At 32.0% G+C, this 17,429-nt stretch overlaps 1 protein-coding gene and 1 pseudogene across 1 annotated transcript; both read right to left on the bottom strand.

Annotated features, from left to right (window-relative positions):
• Positions 360–3,840, bottom strand: LOC107637221 (protein DMR6-LIKE OXYGENASE 2-like). The gene is made up of 3 exons (XM_016340656.2): positions 3,592–3,840; positions 1,715–1,962; positions 360–1,289 (listed from the first exon to the last, which is right to left on the bottom strand). The coding sequence occupies exons 1-3, from the start codon at positions 3,838–3,840 to the stop codon at positions 710–712; spliced, it is 1,077 nt and encodes a 358-aa protein (XP_016196142.1). The 3' UTR covers positions 360–709.
• Positions 9,794–16,193, bottom strand: LOC107637220 (annotated as a pseudogene).

Here is a 17,429-nt window from a genome sequence, read left to right as displayed (position 1 = left end):
GGATTGGGGGATTTAGGATTTTAGGGTTTTGATTTTTAAATTGATTTAAATTTAAAAATATAAAATTAAAGTTAATTGAATTTTTATTAAATTAAAGAATTAGGGTTGTTTTTGTCCAATACAAAAAAAAAAATATTTAAGTCTTTTTATAAAAATTAAATAAAATTTATTTTTATTTTTATTAAAGTATTGTACAGATATATATAAATTTATCGTCGTACCGAAGCAAATACAAAAAAAAAAGGAGAAAAAAAAAAAAAAGCTATGCATGGTGACAAGAAAAAGGAAAATAGTACATGCGTATTCAATTTGCACCGATTCAAGTTTTCTTTAAAAGAGTGTCACCTTGAAGTCTTCGATTGACAAAGAACCTTATCTTTTATTGCTTTATAATTATTTCACTTACATATACCATGTATAGTACTAAAATCCTTAAACAAACAATTAGGTAAGGTGCATGGATGTTCCTATTTATATAATCAAACAGCTTTTGAATTAGCTCTTTGAAAAAACCTTGCATCTATCTTAAAAGTATATTTGCAAGTTCAGATATATTTAGAAGGAGAAATAATGAAAGGATAGAAAAACTTATTAAGTGATTTGAATGTATTTTAATTACTCTTCAAATCCTTTCATTATCTCCAAAATCTGAAATCACAAACAAACTCAAAAAAAAGAACATACATACCAAAATCTATATATGGTTTAATTATTTCATGATCTTCAAAGTGTCTAGGAACCTTTCTTTTGTAATATCATTGTTGGAAATGAAATGAAGAAACTCACTGAAGCTGAATTCATTGTAACACTTTGGTAATTGATGATGATCATCATCAACAAGCTCTTTTGCTGGCCCTATCTTCTTGTCCATTGCAAAACTATGAAGACTCACAATTGAAAACCTCTTCTTATCCACATTCACTGTTGCTCGGTGAATCACACTCTTGTAAACTCCATTGCTCAATACTTCCATTTGATCACCCAATTGCACTACTAGGCCACCTTCAACTAAAGGAACTGCTTCCCAATTATTGTTTTTGTTCTTGAATTCGAGCCCGGATCGAGTTTGGAGTAGAACAGTTATTGATCCATAATCGGAATGAGGGTGGATCCCTAGGGTTAGTTCGGGTTCAGGGCATGCTGGGTAGCAATTCACAGCTAGGAGTTGAGATCCACCATTAACTTCTTCTTCAAGGTAGCTAGGGTTTAACCCTAGGCTCTCAAAAATCATCTCCATTAGTTTGGTTTGAAGATCTTGCACTGCCTCAGCATAATTTCCCATGTTCTTCCTATTACCAATTATAGTTGATTGAATTATTTTTTTCTTAAAAATTTGATAAAATAATTAATATACCATAGAAATATTTTTATGAATGAACCTTTTTATTATTGGTTCATATATAGAACACTAAATTCACTAAAAAAAATAGAGTATAATGAAAAAGAGAAGATAGAAAAGGAAAATGATAACAATAGATCCTAAATGTTTTTTATAAGGTGAAAACGACTTTACGTGAAGTTAATACCTGAAAGTCGTTGGATGAAAATTTAGTCAAATTAGTCAAATCATCTAACTGCTCTCAGGTATCACCTTCACGTGAAGTCGACTTCACCTGAGTTTTTACCTTTTTATAAATGTAGTAGCTGGTTTATAAGAAATAAAAATATTCAAATTTTTTTATATTAGCAGAAAAAAAAATAGTTTTTTAAATACCTATAACTTGGTGGATTTGAAGGCCACAAATGAAGCCAATCCGATAGGGGATGAGAATAATGTTTGATGAAATCTCTCCAACAAAAAACTTCATCCCTAGCATGATTAAGGCTTGTTCCATATCTTACAGGCTTATGAACATCATCAGAAAACAAACACATCTTTTCCTCATGAGGGAGGTTGAAAAACTCCTCTGCAGCTTTTAGGGCTTCATTTATTGCTGATTGATCAATTCCATGGTTAATAACCTACACAAAATAATAATCATAAGTCTTGTGAAGAGAACTATATATTATTCATAATTGAATTTAATAATAACAATATTAATAATATCTAATGTATTGTAATTGGTTCATGCATGAAGAAAAGCCATATACATGTATAGGAAGAATTAAGAATAATAATAATGATATGAGTACAATTCCATTCTAAGGGGGAAAAATTGCTTTGTTTTTTTTTTCTAGCTAGTTGCTGTTATACATAAGGAAGGAAAGTACATTTGATATTTTGTAATAAGCTATGATGATTCATTTATAAGCAAGCAGCCAAAGACAGTGTATCTTAAATTGCGGTATGGGAAATGGAAGTAAAGTATATATCTGTGGAAGTCAAGATCAAAGTTGCTATTATTATGAGTGTGTTCAGCCACTTGACATATAAATTCATGTTGTTATTACCTAAGACAATTGTTTAATTTTATATTATTATTATTATTCGGTGTCTATGTTGTCGCTTTGAAAAGGGGCATGTCATCATCTGTGTACATACCTATTCAAAGTCTTTAAGGGCTATATAACATACATGCAACCATCAGAAATACATACAACTTGCATAATAATATTTTCACTTTAAATAAAATATTATTGGTAATAATAAGTTTTGAGGAGTGCTAGGGAGCAACAACTTTTGTAATTTGTAACCATCAATGATGATTTTAATGGTGTGAGATTGATGTGAGATTTCATCCAATGGCTCACTTTTCTTTGCTGGTTACATGCTGACCAAAATTTGAAAAAGTTACTGGCTCCTAGACTTTTCCATAAGTTTTAACTAATTGATAATTTCTAACTAATAATGTGCCTAATTGCAATTAAAAATAAAAAATGAGTACATCATCATTGTTTAAATAATATATAGTTATCCAAATATGTTAAGTATTTAGAGAGTGATAATTATTATTATTGTTATATTATTATACACTAATAATGTGTTTTATATTGCCATTAAATTAAATATTTTTAGTTATAAAATTGTTAAAATTAAATAAAAAGTCAATTGATATTAACCAAAAAAAGTTGATTACTTAACGTTACTATTTCATTAATGTTGTAACAGCTAATTAACAATGTAATTTTTTTTACACCAGCAGAGTGTAAAAAAATTTTACACTTAAAAGAGTGTAAAAATGAAATCCACTTATACTAAATCTTAATGTATAATAAACCATATTTTTTAATTTGTAACGGTACCCAATTATCCACAATCATGTACAAGCTAACGTGAACTCGAATATATAATAATGAAATAGTCTACAAAATCTATATTTATACTTGCACATGCATTTTTCCAACAAAATTATTAAACTACTCTTCTACTTTAACTCATGACAATAATAAAAAAATTTTGTGGCCGACAATCCTAATTCACTCAATCAATTCTTTTTCTATTCTTCCACAATTTTATTAAAGAAGAAAAAAAAAACGTGTAATAGAAGAAGCGTGTTGTGAACAAATTCGTGAAAATGAGTGACATTGAAGCAGTTGCATCCCTCAAGAGAAGAGCAGAGAGTACAGTGGACTAAAGTGAAAGAGTAGTTTAATAAAAATTAAATGATATACAAAATTGAGTAGCATTGTGCTATATATATATATAAATACCTGAAAGAAACCAAACTCCTTGCAAGCATTTCTGATTTCGTTGATAATTTGATATCTACGAGATTGATCATGAAAATCAGACAAGTCTATTATAGGGAGAGGAAGAACATGTTCATCATGATGAATGATGTTTGGGCGTTGTGAAGGGGGTAGAACATAGCGTTGAGGAATAGAAGACACTCCTTGTTGGTCAAGATTCATAGCACTAGTAAAAGAGGAAGCACCACTACTCTTTGCTTGATTATCCATGTATCTTTCTTTTTTTTGTAAAATGAATTCGATTGAGATATTGAACTATGATGACTAGCTGACCCTATACATGTACTATTTATAAGCATCTATTGTATCATTGATTATCGATACATTTATCCTCTCTATCCATAGTTCCTATATGTGTTCACTTACATTGTATATGCAAAGCGAAACAAGACAGAGATTTACTTTCCGTTGAAAATTGAGTGCGGATTATTATGCTTAGTAGTTTTATATATATATATATTAGGAGATAGATGGTTCGAAAAAAAGGAGGCATTTGACGAAATTTTTTTTGAATAAAACGTCACATAGCTAGATCCAAAAGAATAATGTTATTTATATACATATACAAGCTTAATTTTGACGGCTTTATACACTCTTACATGTATGCACTTTTTTATTTTTAATATTGGATTAACAATAATGTTTTTTTAAATTGTGATCTACTGTGGTATTTTTTTAAAGTGTGGGATAATTTAATGTACGGAGTACAAATCGGACCGTCCGATTTTTAAGAGGCACAGAAATCGGACCGTCCGATTTTTAGGTACACAAATCGGACCGTCCGATTTGTGTTGAAATGAGGAAAAGTATTATATGAGGATGAGAGAAATAAAAACCTAGAAATATTGATGCTTAAATAGATAAATGCTATTGAAAAACTTTTAAGTATACTGGTACACTGGTGTTTTAGTGATTTTTAATCGTTGATTTTAATTATAAAAAATATATATAATATATATAATTAAGATCAACGATTAAAAATCACTGATACACCGGTATAACGGTACACTTGAAAATCTTCGGTATGTATATTAGAAGAGTATAGTACATTATCGTACTAGCTACATGAATTGTAGGCTTCTTTTGGCATAGCATACGATTTGCGTGTGGGGTGTGTATTATTTTATTTTATTCGAGGGTGGAACTTGTGGGCTGGTTTTGAAATATATATAGACCCTTGTATTTTAGACTATTAAAAAAAGGAAATTTATTTGGAGATGAATGTAGTACTTATTTTTGTTTCGAACAATCATGCACCAACTTGTTCTTAATTCACAATTTGTTGTTCCAGATGGGACCAATAAAGATCAGGGGCAAGAACGTATCTAATGAAATATAGTATCATGTTCATATAACATATCTATCTTGTGCTTTTATTTGGCGGCTGCTTTAATGTTCTTTGCCTCTCTTTCTGGTACATGCATGAATATGTTGTTTTCAGTGTTTGAGCTCCTCGCTACTTGTTAATCGAATTATTTTATTGGTTTTTGACTTCATGATTTTGTCACATCACTTACTCTTCAGTGTGCTTTTTTCTCTCTTCTATTTATTTTATTTGTTTGTTGGACTTTTTTAGCTTGGAGGGTATTTGCCAAATACGTTTATCTATCCCCTCCCTCTTTTTTTAATTTTAATTTTTTTTATACAGCTAGTATTATATATTGTGTCATGCATGCATGTACAAATAAATTATGCACAACATGCATGTTTGATGTATGTTTAAGATTTAACATACTTTTATGTAAAATAATTAGAATAATATAAATAATTTTATATAATAATTTAATCATATTTATGTATTTAGATAAATTAACAGTATATTATGATGACAAATATCAGTTGGACTTTGAATAAATAACCCAAATGATTAGTATAGTTTGATGTGTATGTTAATGACGTAGGTAAAAAATTCAGAACATAAAAGCTCATGATGAAACCTAATTAAGTAACGTTGAATTAGAGTGCTAGGCTTAATGCTAATAATTCAGAGCCAAGAAAAGAAAAGAATGATAATCTGGCAGATTTATTTACAAAGTCACTTCCAAAATTCTTCTTTGAAAGATTAGTACATGAGATTGGGATGTGCCGATTTCGAGACATTAAATGATGTCAGCAAGAGGGGGAGACTGTACTCTTTTTTCTTTGGTCAGGTTTTTTCCCATTTGATTTTTCTTGACAAGGTTTTTAATGAGGCCGTCCCCATCACTAGAGGATATTGTACTCTTTTTCCTTCACTAAGATTTTTTTCCATTGGATTTTTCTTTAGTAAGGTTTTAACGAGGTAATAATCCTAAATGGTCATCCAAGGGAAAATGTTGTGATAAGAGCTGATATGGATGACAATTGATTACATGGACAGCTAATTTTTCCAAGCCAGACTAAACTTTAATGAAGTTTGAAAATAATGCCCATGTATGTCTATAAATAGAGAATCTGATATAAAATAATACACACAGCAATAAACAATTATCTCTCTCTTTTCGTTGCAATACTTCTTTCTTTTTCTTTATATTTCTTTTTTTTTATATTTGTTACCTCTTCTTTATTTATTTATTTATTTAGTTATTTTACAACACAACAAATAATTTTAATTTTGAAAATTGGTATTCATCTATCTATATAGTTTGCATTTTCCAAAATTAAAAGGTAATAAAAGAGAGTATATATCTTTTATTTTTTTTAATTAGAAACGAATCTCTTTGGATTTTTTTAGCTTTTCGTAGAATTATTTTGTTTTTTAGTCTATCTCCCATACTATCTAGAATAACCAAGTACTAGCGATAATAAACATTTTCCCAAAAGCTTAAACTAATTTTGGGGTTCACCAAGGCTCAAACTCTTGACCTTTCGAATCTAGCGCTCTAATACCATGCATGATACCACTCATCCCAAAAGTTTTAGCTGATGAGAAAAGGTAACATTAATGATTATATCTTTAATACTCTCTAAACTTCCATTGTACACATTGTATAAATATTCCATTGGCTCCTCATACTTTTCCTTATTAAAATGATCAAGAGAGAATAAAAAAGCCATGAATTGAAAAGATAAGAGAGTTAAGATGGAAAAATTATTAAATTAAGCCATTATTCAGTGTAATTCAATTTTTGGAGATATAAACTTAGTTTGAATTCATATAGTCTTCCTTTCCTAAATTGGGTCAACGTTTAGAAATTTGTTATGATTGATTTGAGTTAAATAATTAGGCATACTTGGTTTGAAATTCATTGGTTTAGTATATTTGATTGTTTTAGTAAAATTGATTTAAACTTAGGTAGTTATTATTGTTTAACTTGGTTTGAATTCTTTTGAACTAGTGTATTTCCGCGCGATGCGCGGATGGTGCTACACAGTATATTTTATCTTTTTCTACATATATACAGCTATGTTTAATAAAATTAATACTAAATTATAGTGCAAAACTTAATAATTATTTTGGGATATAATAATATTAGATAAATTTTTATGTGATTTGCCTGTTGTGTAAAAAAAATATGTGACGTGATATTACACATAATAATATAATTAAACATAAAAATTTATTAATGATTAATTATTCCTACTTACAATTTTATATACATGTTTATTGTTACTAAAGATTTAGTAACATTTTAATGACTATTTATTTATTAATTTCGTATGCCATTTGTTTCATAAGAATTTTGTTTGAATAATAATATGCTTAAAATGAATACTCATTTTAAAATCTTAGTTCTTAAAATGTTGTTGGAAGGATTTAATTAATGGATATGGATATTAAAATATTAATGCTTGTTTAGTTGTGCAAGATGGATATAAATTTTGTATAGAAGGTAAAAAACGCTTCCCTATAAAGAAGTTCAACTTTTTGGCTAGCCAAAAAAGAGTAACACTGGGCCCATTAAATGTGAATTTATGGAGATATTATTATATATTAATTTTGAATTGGCTGAACCCACTTACTTCATTTACTCATGACCGTTGGCTCATAAAAAGGTTCATATTTCTTCATCTAAGTGGCAAGGGAAACGCCAAAAAAATGGAAAAGTTTTTTCATGATCATTTTTCAACTACTTCTAAATAGCTTCATATGTTACTCATGGGAATCTCTTAGAATTCATTGGTTACAGCCGCATACACGCGCAGGTAAGGTAATCTGATGAATATTTATACATGTTTATATTTGTTTTCCTTCGAAGTTTGAAACAGTAAAATATGTAATTAACAATTGTTGGTTGGTTTGTGAAATGAGCAGGTGACGAAGTGAAATCATGTTGTAATGGAATAATCATCTAGATGAAAATGACAATAATTTCTTTATTACTTGACTGGCTCCTTGTACAGAGTAGTATGTACAAACCTCTCACTGAATTTATTTATTGAGCACAGTAACGGTTGAGCTCATAGAGGTAGATCTTAGTTTTGATTTGTTTTATTTTTTCGTTATAATTAGGAAACAAAAACTGTGAGAACTGTACATTTTCTCCATGGAGATCGGTAACCACCAAGTTTGGGTAATAACATAATCATCGCATATCTTTCCCTTTCTACCAATGTTAATTTTATATTTTGTTAAAACAAAGTTAGATAATTGATTTAAGTTGTTGTTTTGTCTTGCAGTTCTTACAAATTGGTGCTTGGTTGTGATCCGGATCTGGAAAATTCCATTAATGATGAAATTGTTGATGATGGGTGTGATATAATATCTTTAATTATAAGTGGTCTACTCAAAGGTATGAGACTTCTTCCATGCTTTAGTTACTTGCTTAGTCATTCATGTTTAACCAAAAATATCATGATATCCAACTACGTTGTATGCAAAATGTTAAATGAAGATTAATACTTATGACATGGAAATGAAATTGGGTGGATACAAAGTTGATTAGAGATGCTAATTATGTTTATATATAATTGGTTTACATGAAGAATTAGTAGAATCTTTTACAGTTTGTAGTTGTTCCATTAGTTGAAATATCACAAAGAAGGTTTATGTTACAAATAAATTCTATGTTGGGAAAGGATTGCTCCATTAGAACAAAATTTATCATAATAATTAAATCATGCTAATTAAATGCATATTTAATCTGGTCTAAAAATAATCTGAAAAAAAAGTTGTCATGTAATATGTAGTGGTTTAGACTTCTCTAGTCTTCTTATTTTAGATTGTAAGAGTAATTGACCGTTTTCGAAGAAATATGACTGATAAAAATGTGTATTTTTTAACTGGTGTATGAAAAATATTTTCTCTTATAAAAGGAAAGGCATAAATAATAAAAATTCGTAATGAAAATACAAATCTATTTGCAAAATCGGAAACAAAACACTGAATTGGCACCAAAAGTGTGAATGCTATAATTTTTTTTAATAGAAAATGTGGGCTATAATAGGAGAAATAATCCTAACATGTGTTGTAGCTTTTGGCTAGCAACTTCTGTTTCAAAAAAAAAAATATTAAACTGAGTTTAAAGAAAAGTCGAATGTCCCATTGAGAAATAGATATTTTGAAAGTTAATCTTTACCTTAAAATCAATGGGATTGTCTTATCTGGTAGCAATACATGAAGAGTACAGTTTGTAAATAAGTTTTGTTCCCCGATTGGCTTATAATTAAAATTGAGCCGCTTTTTGAAATGATAGCTTTTTTCTTACTGTATGGCCAAACATTAAAACAAATGTGCTATCATAGATTCTCCAAAAATAATTAAGCAATATAATCTGCAAGATATGGGTTATAAATTAAAAAAAGCTAAATATTGTAAATTGCCTATTGCATATAAACTTGAATGAGTAGATAAGAACATGTACCTAACACATTGTGCATCATCTTATAGATTACCTTGTACGTGTAATCATTGCTGGAGCACTTTGATGATTCAGACTGAATCCCTATTTTGAAATAAAGTTGTACAACTGTCTGCTTGAAAAAATGAATGGACTTCAATGAGTGTTTAAATGAAGCATTTACAATCCTAAAAAGCTAGAGTTAATTCATGAGAGTTAGGGTTAAAATTTTCAATCTTCTAAACAATAAGTTGTTGCATAAAAGTAATTTACAGAATAAACAAAAAATTTCAATATAGTTTGATTAATCACGAAACTTAAAAAATGGCATTAAAACATTCTAAAGTTGTAAATATACATGTATACTGGGTTAGTTTTACCTCTGTGTCTTATGTGAAATAACTCTAGTTTAAATTCCTAAACACCTCCTTGTATACCACATTGTCTGTTTTCCTCTTCTCATGTTCATCATGACAAATCAGAATCTTGAGACCTCTCCTATGAGTGACCCTTGAAAGTGCAACATAAAGTTGGCCATGCATAAAACAGGTTTTTTTAGAATCAATCCTACGTTTGACAATGATTGACCTTGGCTCTTGTTGATTGACATTGCATAGGATACCATTATTGGAAACTGTCTGCGTTGAAATTTGAATGGTATTTTATGATCGGATGGAGTGAGAGTCATCCATGGTATGAATACCTTATTACCGTTCCCACTGCCTAAAAAGCTTATTGCTTCAATGATGTGTCTTTCGAGTTTAGAAACTACCAACCGTGTCCCATTACATAGTCCAGCTGAGTGGTCTATGTTCCTTAGTAACATTATCGGGGTCCCTACTTTTAATGTTAATTCATGGTTGGGAACACCTGAACATCTAATGCTATTTAGAAACTCGGGTGTATGAAGTGATGCCAATAAGTCATTGTGCGCTTCTGATTGACATGCGGTGTCTGAACTATAATAAGTTTTAGATTTTTCACTGTTCAAACTCATCATGAAGCTATTGATTTCATCAACCATATGTAGAGTTGGTGCAAGTATAGCTCTTTCCTTCAAATGTGATACACAATTTACCCCTAGAAACAATTCCGGGTATGTTGCCTTGCAGATGGATACTATAGGGTCATCCCATTGATCAATGAGAATATCATCAGGAATTCCTATCTTGTCTATCCCATCAATAGGATCACCACACCGACCATCTCCAATTGACAAAATCTAATCAACAAACTGTTTTAACTCATTATTCCTTTCATCAAGAGTGTCCGCCCGCAACCGCATGTTCTGTGTTAGTGACAACAACTTGCAACTATCCCAAATATATGAAGAATTGATTGTTGCATTGACAATATCTTGCCTGCTGCCCTTGGGTATGACAGGCAGTATTTGTCGAAAATCCCCGCCAAATACAACAGTCTTGCCTCCAAAAGGTTGTTGAAGACTATTAGCATTCTTGAACCTTAAAATGTCTCTCATTGTTCTATCAAGTGCTTCGATACAAAGTCTATTGACCATTGGAGCTTCGTCCCATATAATAAGCTTACATCGAATTATCAACTCTGCCAAAGGGCTGTTCTGATTAATGTTACATGTTGAAAACTCATCAAGGTTAATAGGGATTACGAAACGCGAGTGTGATGTCCTTCCACCAGGGAGCAAGAGAGATGCTATCCCACTCGAAGCAACCATCAAGACAATTTGACCTTTAGATCTAATTGCAGCAGCTAATGTTTTCCAAACAAATGTCTTCCCTGTACCGCCATATCCATATAGAAAAAACACACCACCATCACCACTGTTGACAGCTGCTAATATTTGTTTATACACTCTCTTCTGCTCATCTGTTAGCTTTTGTAATAAATCTGCATGTTCCACTACCAATTGTCGCTTATCATAACGAAGCTCATCACAAATAAGCCTATTGACACCATTGGACATCAATTGTTGATAACACATGTCCATGTTAGGGAATGGCATAGAAGGGATGTCTCTTAGGCTCTTATTGTATCCCTTTAATAAGTTCTCAATTTCAATAAGAGTCAAATCTCTTATTTCTGTCTCTGTCATATGTAAATCTGAGGTATTAAAATAAAATTTCATTAGTCACACATATAAATGTTAAATATCAAATTTAATATTCAAATTTTAATTTTTGATAAATAACAAATATAAAAAAGCAATTGATAAGAATGTAAAATTACTTATTACATATATGGCCATGTAAAAACTAAAGATTTGAATACCTGTGCTCCCATGGTAATTCTAATTGGCTTAATGTGGGTTTAAAATCTACATATACTGAGATATAAAAAATCAAACATATAACAATCTTATACGGAAAATCATACCTTATATATAAGTCTAATTCATATATGTAGAATTGCTATGAATATATGTATTAGTTATAAATCATTTGAAATTATGAGGCTAACTATATTCGTACTATTATATTAGTGTACCATCCCACTCTAGTTCCAAAGCGATACTTCATGCATCAGTGTAACCAATCAACGACAATTTTATATAGATGTATATAATAATAGTTTTTTTCCATGTGTTTCAAATCAGATATTAGTGTTCTCATCCACACTTATATATCAATATAAGTTTTTGAAAATATATATCGATTGCAAATTTGGACACATAATACAGAGGCATAGAATGAAAATTGGTTTACTCCATGCTAATTAGATTGTATTTGATCCAACATGCTATTACCTCAATTCAGTGTGTCATGTGCTTATAATCCGTGTTCTATAGCTGATATTTTTCTAAATCTATTCTTATACAGCAAATCTGATCGCAACAATGGAAAGGGTACAATTTTCTTACTAAAGTGATGCAATCAATGATGGGTATTGAGAAGAAAGTGACATCATAAAATTCTGCAGTTACACTAACAAAAGGTATGGAAAAAAAACACATGCTTCTTTATAAAACTACACGACATTTTTTGAATGCTATAATGAATTTGACATGCTTTTAAGGGAGACACCTATTAATGGGAATAATGTCACTTTCTATTTATTTTAGTACAGATATGGTCATAAACAAAATTTTACCCTAAATAATAAAACCTATATTTGAATGTTACCAAATTTAGTTTAGAACATCACTTAGATTGAGTCATTATACTAATCCTTTATATGGTGTTAATTACAAATTTCATTAGATGCGAAAACTAATATTAAACCATTGTACCAAAAATACTAAATTTTTTCATAATATCAAAGAAAACGAACCAATAAACTAATAAAGTTTGTGGTAGTTAGTAATTACCTTGATTGTCAAGTATCCTCCTTTGTTTATGTAGGATATCATCTGAAAGTAATTTCCATGTGTTTTCCCATTGATGAGAGAACTTTTGCGTGGTCTAAAAATTTGCGGATAAATTTTCGTTGCAAGTATAGTTTCTAAACCTTCAAAAGTCCTTTCATACAAACGTTTTGGGTGTCACAAGTAACAAACCCCTTTAAAAATTGTTAACCGAGTATTTAAACCTCGGGTCGTCTTCTCAAGGAACTGCAAGGAAGTTTGTTCTTATTATTGGCTATAAAGGTTGTAATCGGGGTTTAGAAGGTGAGAAGCAAGTGATTTAAATGACAAGTAAAGTAGGTGGCAATTAAAATAAATAAAACTGTAAAGCAAACTTTTGGCAAGGTAAGAGAAATTGGAAGTCTAACTTAATTATCTTTCTCAGCAATAGTGAAAGTTGAATCTAAATTTCACTTAGTTAACCTTTACTAAAGCAAAGGAAAGTCAAGGGACTAATTAGTTTGACCTTCGAATCCTATTTATTTCCTAAGAAAAAGTTGGGATTATTGAAGTTCAGTTCAATTAGCAAGATAGCGATTATCAATTATGCTGAGTTTGATAATATTGAGTTACTGATTTCTTAACCAAGAGCAAAAAGGGAAAAGGTAAAATTGTTGGAATAAAATATCCTTAGATGGAAAGCAATGGTAACACAAATTAAAGAGAAAACAATCAATAACTGAAATACCTCAAATAATCATTAATTCAAATCATAACATGGAAATGGTTCATAAGTCAAGTTGGCAACATTTATAGATACGAATAAAAGCATTAAAGTAAAAGTAGCATAGAAACATAAATTAAAGTGAATACTAAACCTGGATCGAGAGTCACTCTTAAAAACTAAGAGAAGTCCTAAATCCTAATCCTAATCCTAAGAGAGAGAGGAGAGAACCTCTCTCAAACTAAATCTAAATCATGGAAAGTAGTAAAAATGCGAGCTCTCCTTGAATGGATGCGTTCCCCCACTTTATAACCTCTGGTCTATGCCTTCTGAACTTGGATTTGGGCCAAAAAGGGCTTCAGAATTCGCTATGAGCGTTTTCTGCAATTTCTGGTGCGTGGCCTCTGTCACGCGTCCGCGTGGGTCACGCGGTCGCGTCATCTGGAGCTTTTCCTTGCCACGCGGTCGCGTCAGTCACGCGTCCGCGTCGTATGCGTTATACTTAAGGCACGCGGTCGCGTCAGTCATGCGGCCGCGTCGCTGCTTCTTCGCTTTTGGCACGCGATCGCGTCGTCCATGCGATCGCGTGGATGCCAGTTTCTTCAAAACTCCGTTTCGCACTTTCCTTCCATTTTTGTACGTTTCCTTTTTCATCCTTTAAGTCATTCTGCCTTAGAAAATCTGAAACTACTCAACACACTAATCACGGCATCGAATGGAAATAAAGGTAATTAAAATAATTAATTTTAAAGCTTAGGAAACATGTTTTTCACATACATCACATAATAAGGAAGGGAAAGTAAAACCATGCAATTAATATGAATAAGTGGGTGAAGGATTGAATAAATCACTCAAACTAAGCACAAAATAAACCATGAAATATGGGTTTATCACCCATACATGTTCCGGTCTAGTTATAGTGTTTGAAAACAACAGTGTTGCAAACAGTTTCCTGAGATATTGACCCGACCCCCAGATACTTGCTTCCTCAATAGCATCGATATATTCCTTGTCATCATCTAGAATACCTTGTGCATAACATGCATCTCTAAATGTAGGGTATAGAATACCGTCAATAGTTCTAATATCCTCATAGCTGGTTGGGCCTCTCACAAAATTTAGGAGTAATCGAAGATAGTATATTTCTCCTGATCTTGGCGGCACAAAGAATATCCGTCCAATAACTGAATGAGACTTGCGTGGGAACCATTTCCTTGGTAGTGGCTTCCACACAAACTTGGATGGGAATTCTGAATATGTTAAACTTCGAGCCTCACCGTACTTCTTGTTTGCCTCGAACCATCCAAGAAACATAGATTCCTTCACAGAAGCCTTCTTAACAACATCTTCTAGATTTTCATGATCTTGAAAAACAACAGGTTGCTCACCTGGCAAGTGGAACCCCAAACGTACCACAGAAGGGTCTCTAAAGTGGATTCCGTACCCAAATATTCTCCAAGCTGCTTCACATGGAGATATATATCTACAGTCATAATACATGCTAACTTCATCACACTCATCATTCTCTGCATCGGCTGTGCCACTGCCGTAAAACGAAGCAGTTACTCGATCGTTTCCTTTATTAACATACTTGAATAAGTACTTGATTGATCTTGATTGGTTGCACCATTCAACATTAATGTGTGCCCCATATCTCAAAAGAAGCTTCCTATTGTGTGGGACAACATAACGATTGTCAAGTTCAACCCCACATTTGCTAATTATCTTTCCATCATCTCTTCTCCTGTAAACAGGATATCCATCTTCATCAATAGTAGTGTTGTTGACGAATTTCTTAGGAAAGTGTCTAATGCACTTCCCATTCTCCATGCACGATGAGTCTTTCTTGATGCTCCCACATGGACCGTGCATCATGTGTTTTTCTACAGCTTCATAGTATAGTGGATCTCTGTCCTTATCTGGTATTTCAGCACTTATGATTTGATCAATATCATCTGCAGTTGGATACTTGTCATCTCGATGTAAAAACACCAAGATGTGTGCATGGGGTAAACCACGCTTCTGGAATTCGATAGTATATACAAATGAAATAATTAAACAAATTTAGTTCACAGAATAACCTTGAAAGTATGAAGTAATTTGATAGAGTGAAAGAGCATGTGGTTTTTAGATTATCCATCGGCCCCCGGTCCAAATTTTGTGCGTAATATAATTCTTATGGAATGTTCTCAAGGTGAGTAGTTGAGTTGACCATAAATAATTAAAATTAAAAACCATGTCACATTGTACCGAGGGAAATAAGACACTACAACCCTTAAGTAAACATCAAAATATATTTTAGATTACAAATAATTTTACCTGCAACGACCCTTCCAAATATATTGTTCTTTCTGATGTCTTGGATTAGACGATCCAATTTGACCTTAAAGGCTCGACATACCATATCAGGACGGTCTTCAGCATTTAGATCCTTATTCTTTAGAAAATCCTCAAGCTTAGGCCACTTAGGATTGCAAGTAAAGGTTAAGAAGAGGTCTGGGTATCCAACAACATTACAAATTGCCATGGCATCTTGATAGTTCTGTATCATATATCTTGGCCCTCCAGTGAAAGATGACGGAAGTATGATACATTTACCCCTTGATGAAGGTGTTGTTTCACCCATCAATACAGCTTCACTTATTCCCTTGTACATCTCACACCTAAATTTGTCCTGGTCTAATCGAATGTATGTTAGTCTAGCAGACTCAACCATAGAATATCCATCCACCAGAAATTGTTGGAATAATCTTCTTGAATATAGCAATGGGGAACCATCAGCTAACCTTTCTTGTATTCTAAATGCAAAAAAGTCCTTCATCGTTACATCTTCGTGGCCCTTGGTCGAGTTAGTACGTCCTTTGTTAAGAGGTATATGCTCCTTGAAACCGTCCTCCCCATAAGGAAAATATAAAGGATACTGCAATCCTAAGTAGGAAGGATTAAGCTGATTTATTCTCTGAAGTCTTCCACTTCGAGTCTCGACAACAATATCCCTATCTGTTTTTTCGAGATCAAAGTCACCCACAATCAATGCTGCCACCTCGTTTGTTGATGGTAGGTTATACCTTCTACCATCGTTTCCCCGCTTTCCCAACAATCTAAGCTTCACTGACGATGTGGCATCACCGTTAATCTTTTGGCCAGCCATACGAAATGCCTTTACCAACACATTGTGTTGATCCAACATGATCTTCAAATCTCTAACAATGTCTTCGTGAACTTTCTCAGTGTTTTCTCCGCTGCAAGACACCCATGTAATTTGACATGTAATTTTGATTTTCCCCCTAAAAATGTAAAGTATAAACCAAAGGCATCTCCAACAAAATCATTTTATTCCAAAGATTCATACCTTATTGCTGAAATGCGATTTTCAATCTCATTGTGCGTGTCAAAGACATATAGCTGTGCAAATTTGGCGTGATCCCCTTCTTGTGGTATGAGGCTTCCCATTAAATGATAGTTTTTCCCATATAGAATGAACGTGCGTGGACCTTTATCCTTTGCAACCGTTCGGTCAATCTTAGCACCTAATGAGGTGAATTGAAACATGCTATTGTAGGTCCTAATGTTGTTCTGAAAGTGTTTGCTTCTAGTGTCATTACCAAACAACAAATCATACAACATTTTTGGGGCTTCTTGTAGGTGAGGAATCTCAACTTGACCTCCCCTACAGCACAATGTATATTTCGGATCATTTGTGTTGTAGTGCTTTTGTATCCTTTCGTCATACCAAAACAATGCATGGCAATACTCGCATTCATGGCTTGTATCTCCCATGTGCCAATACTCTGCAATTAAATACATCACCAAAAGTCCAATGTATAATAATGAATGTGACTGACAGGGATGGATCTACATTAGAAAGTGTGGGGGCAAGTGCTCCCATTAAAATTTTATAGAGTTACATGTAGTATATGGGACAAAAAATTATTTGCCCTACTCAATAAATAAATTTAACCCCATTATATTCTTTTAAATTTATCTCGTTTCTATAATGTACAGAAAAAAGATCTCACTATTTATAAAAATATCATATTGATTATAAAAATAATTA

This window comes from Arachis ipaensis, chromosome B04 (assembly GCF_000816755.2).
Source record: "Arachis ipaensis cultivar K30076 chromosome B04, Araip1.1, whole genome shotgun sequence".
Taxonomy (NCBI): Eukaryota; Viridiplantae; Streptophyta; class Magnoliopsida; order Fabales; family Fabaceae; genus Arachis; species Arachis ipaensis.
The sequence above is the reverse complement of the archived record's forward strand: the minus strand, read 5'-3'. Positions and strand labels throughout refer to the sequence as shown.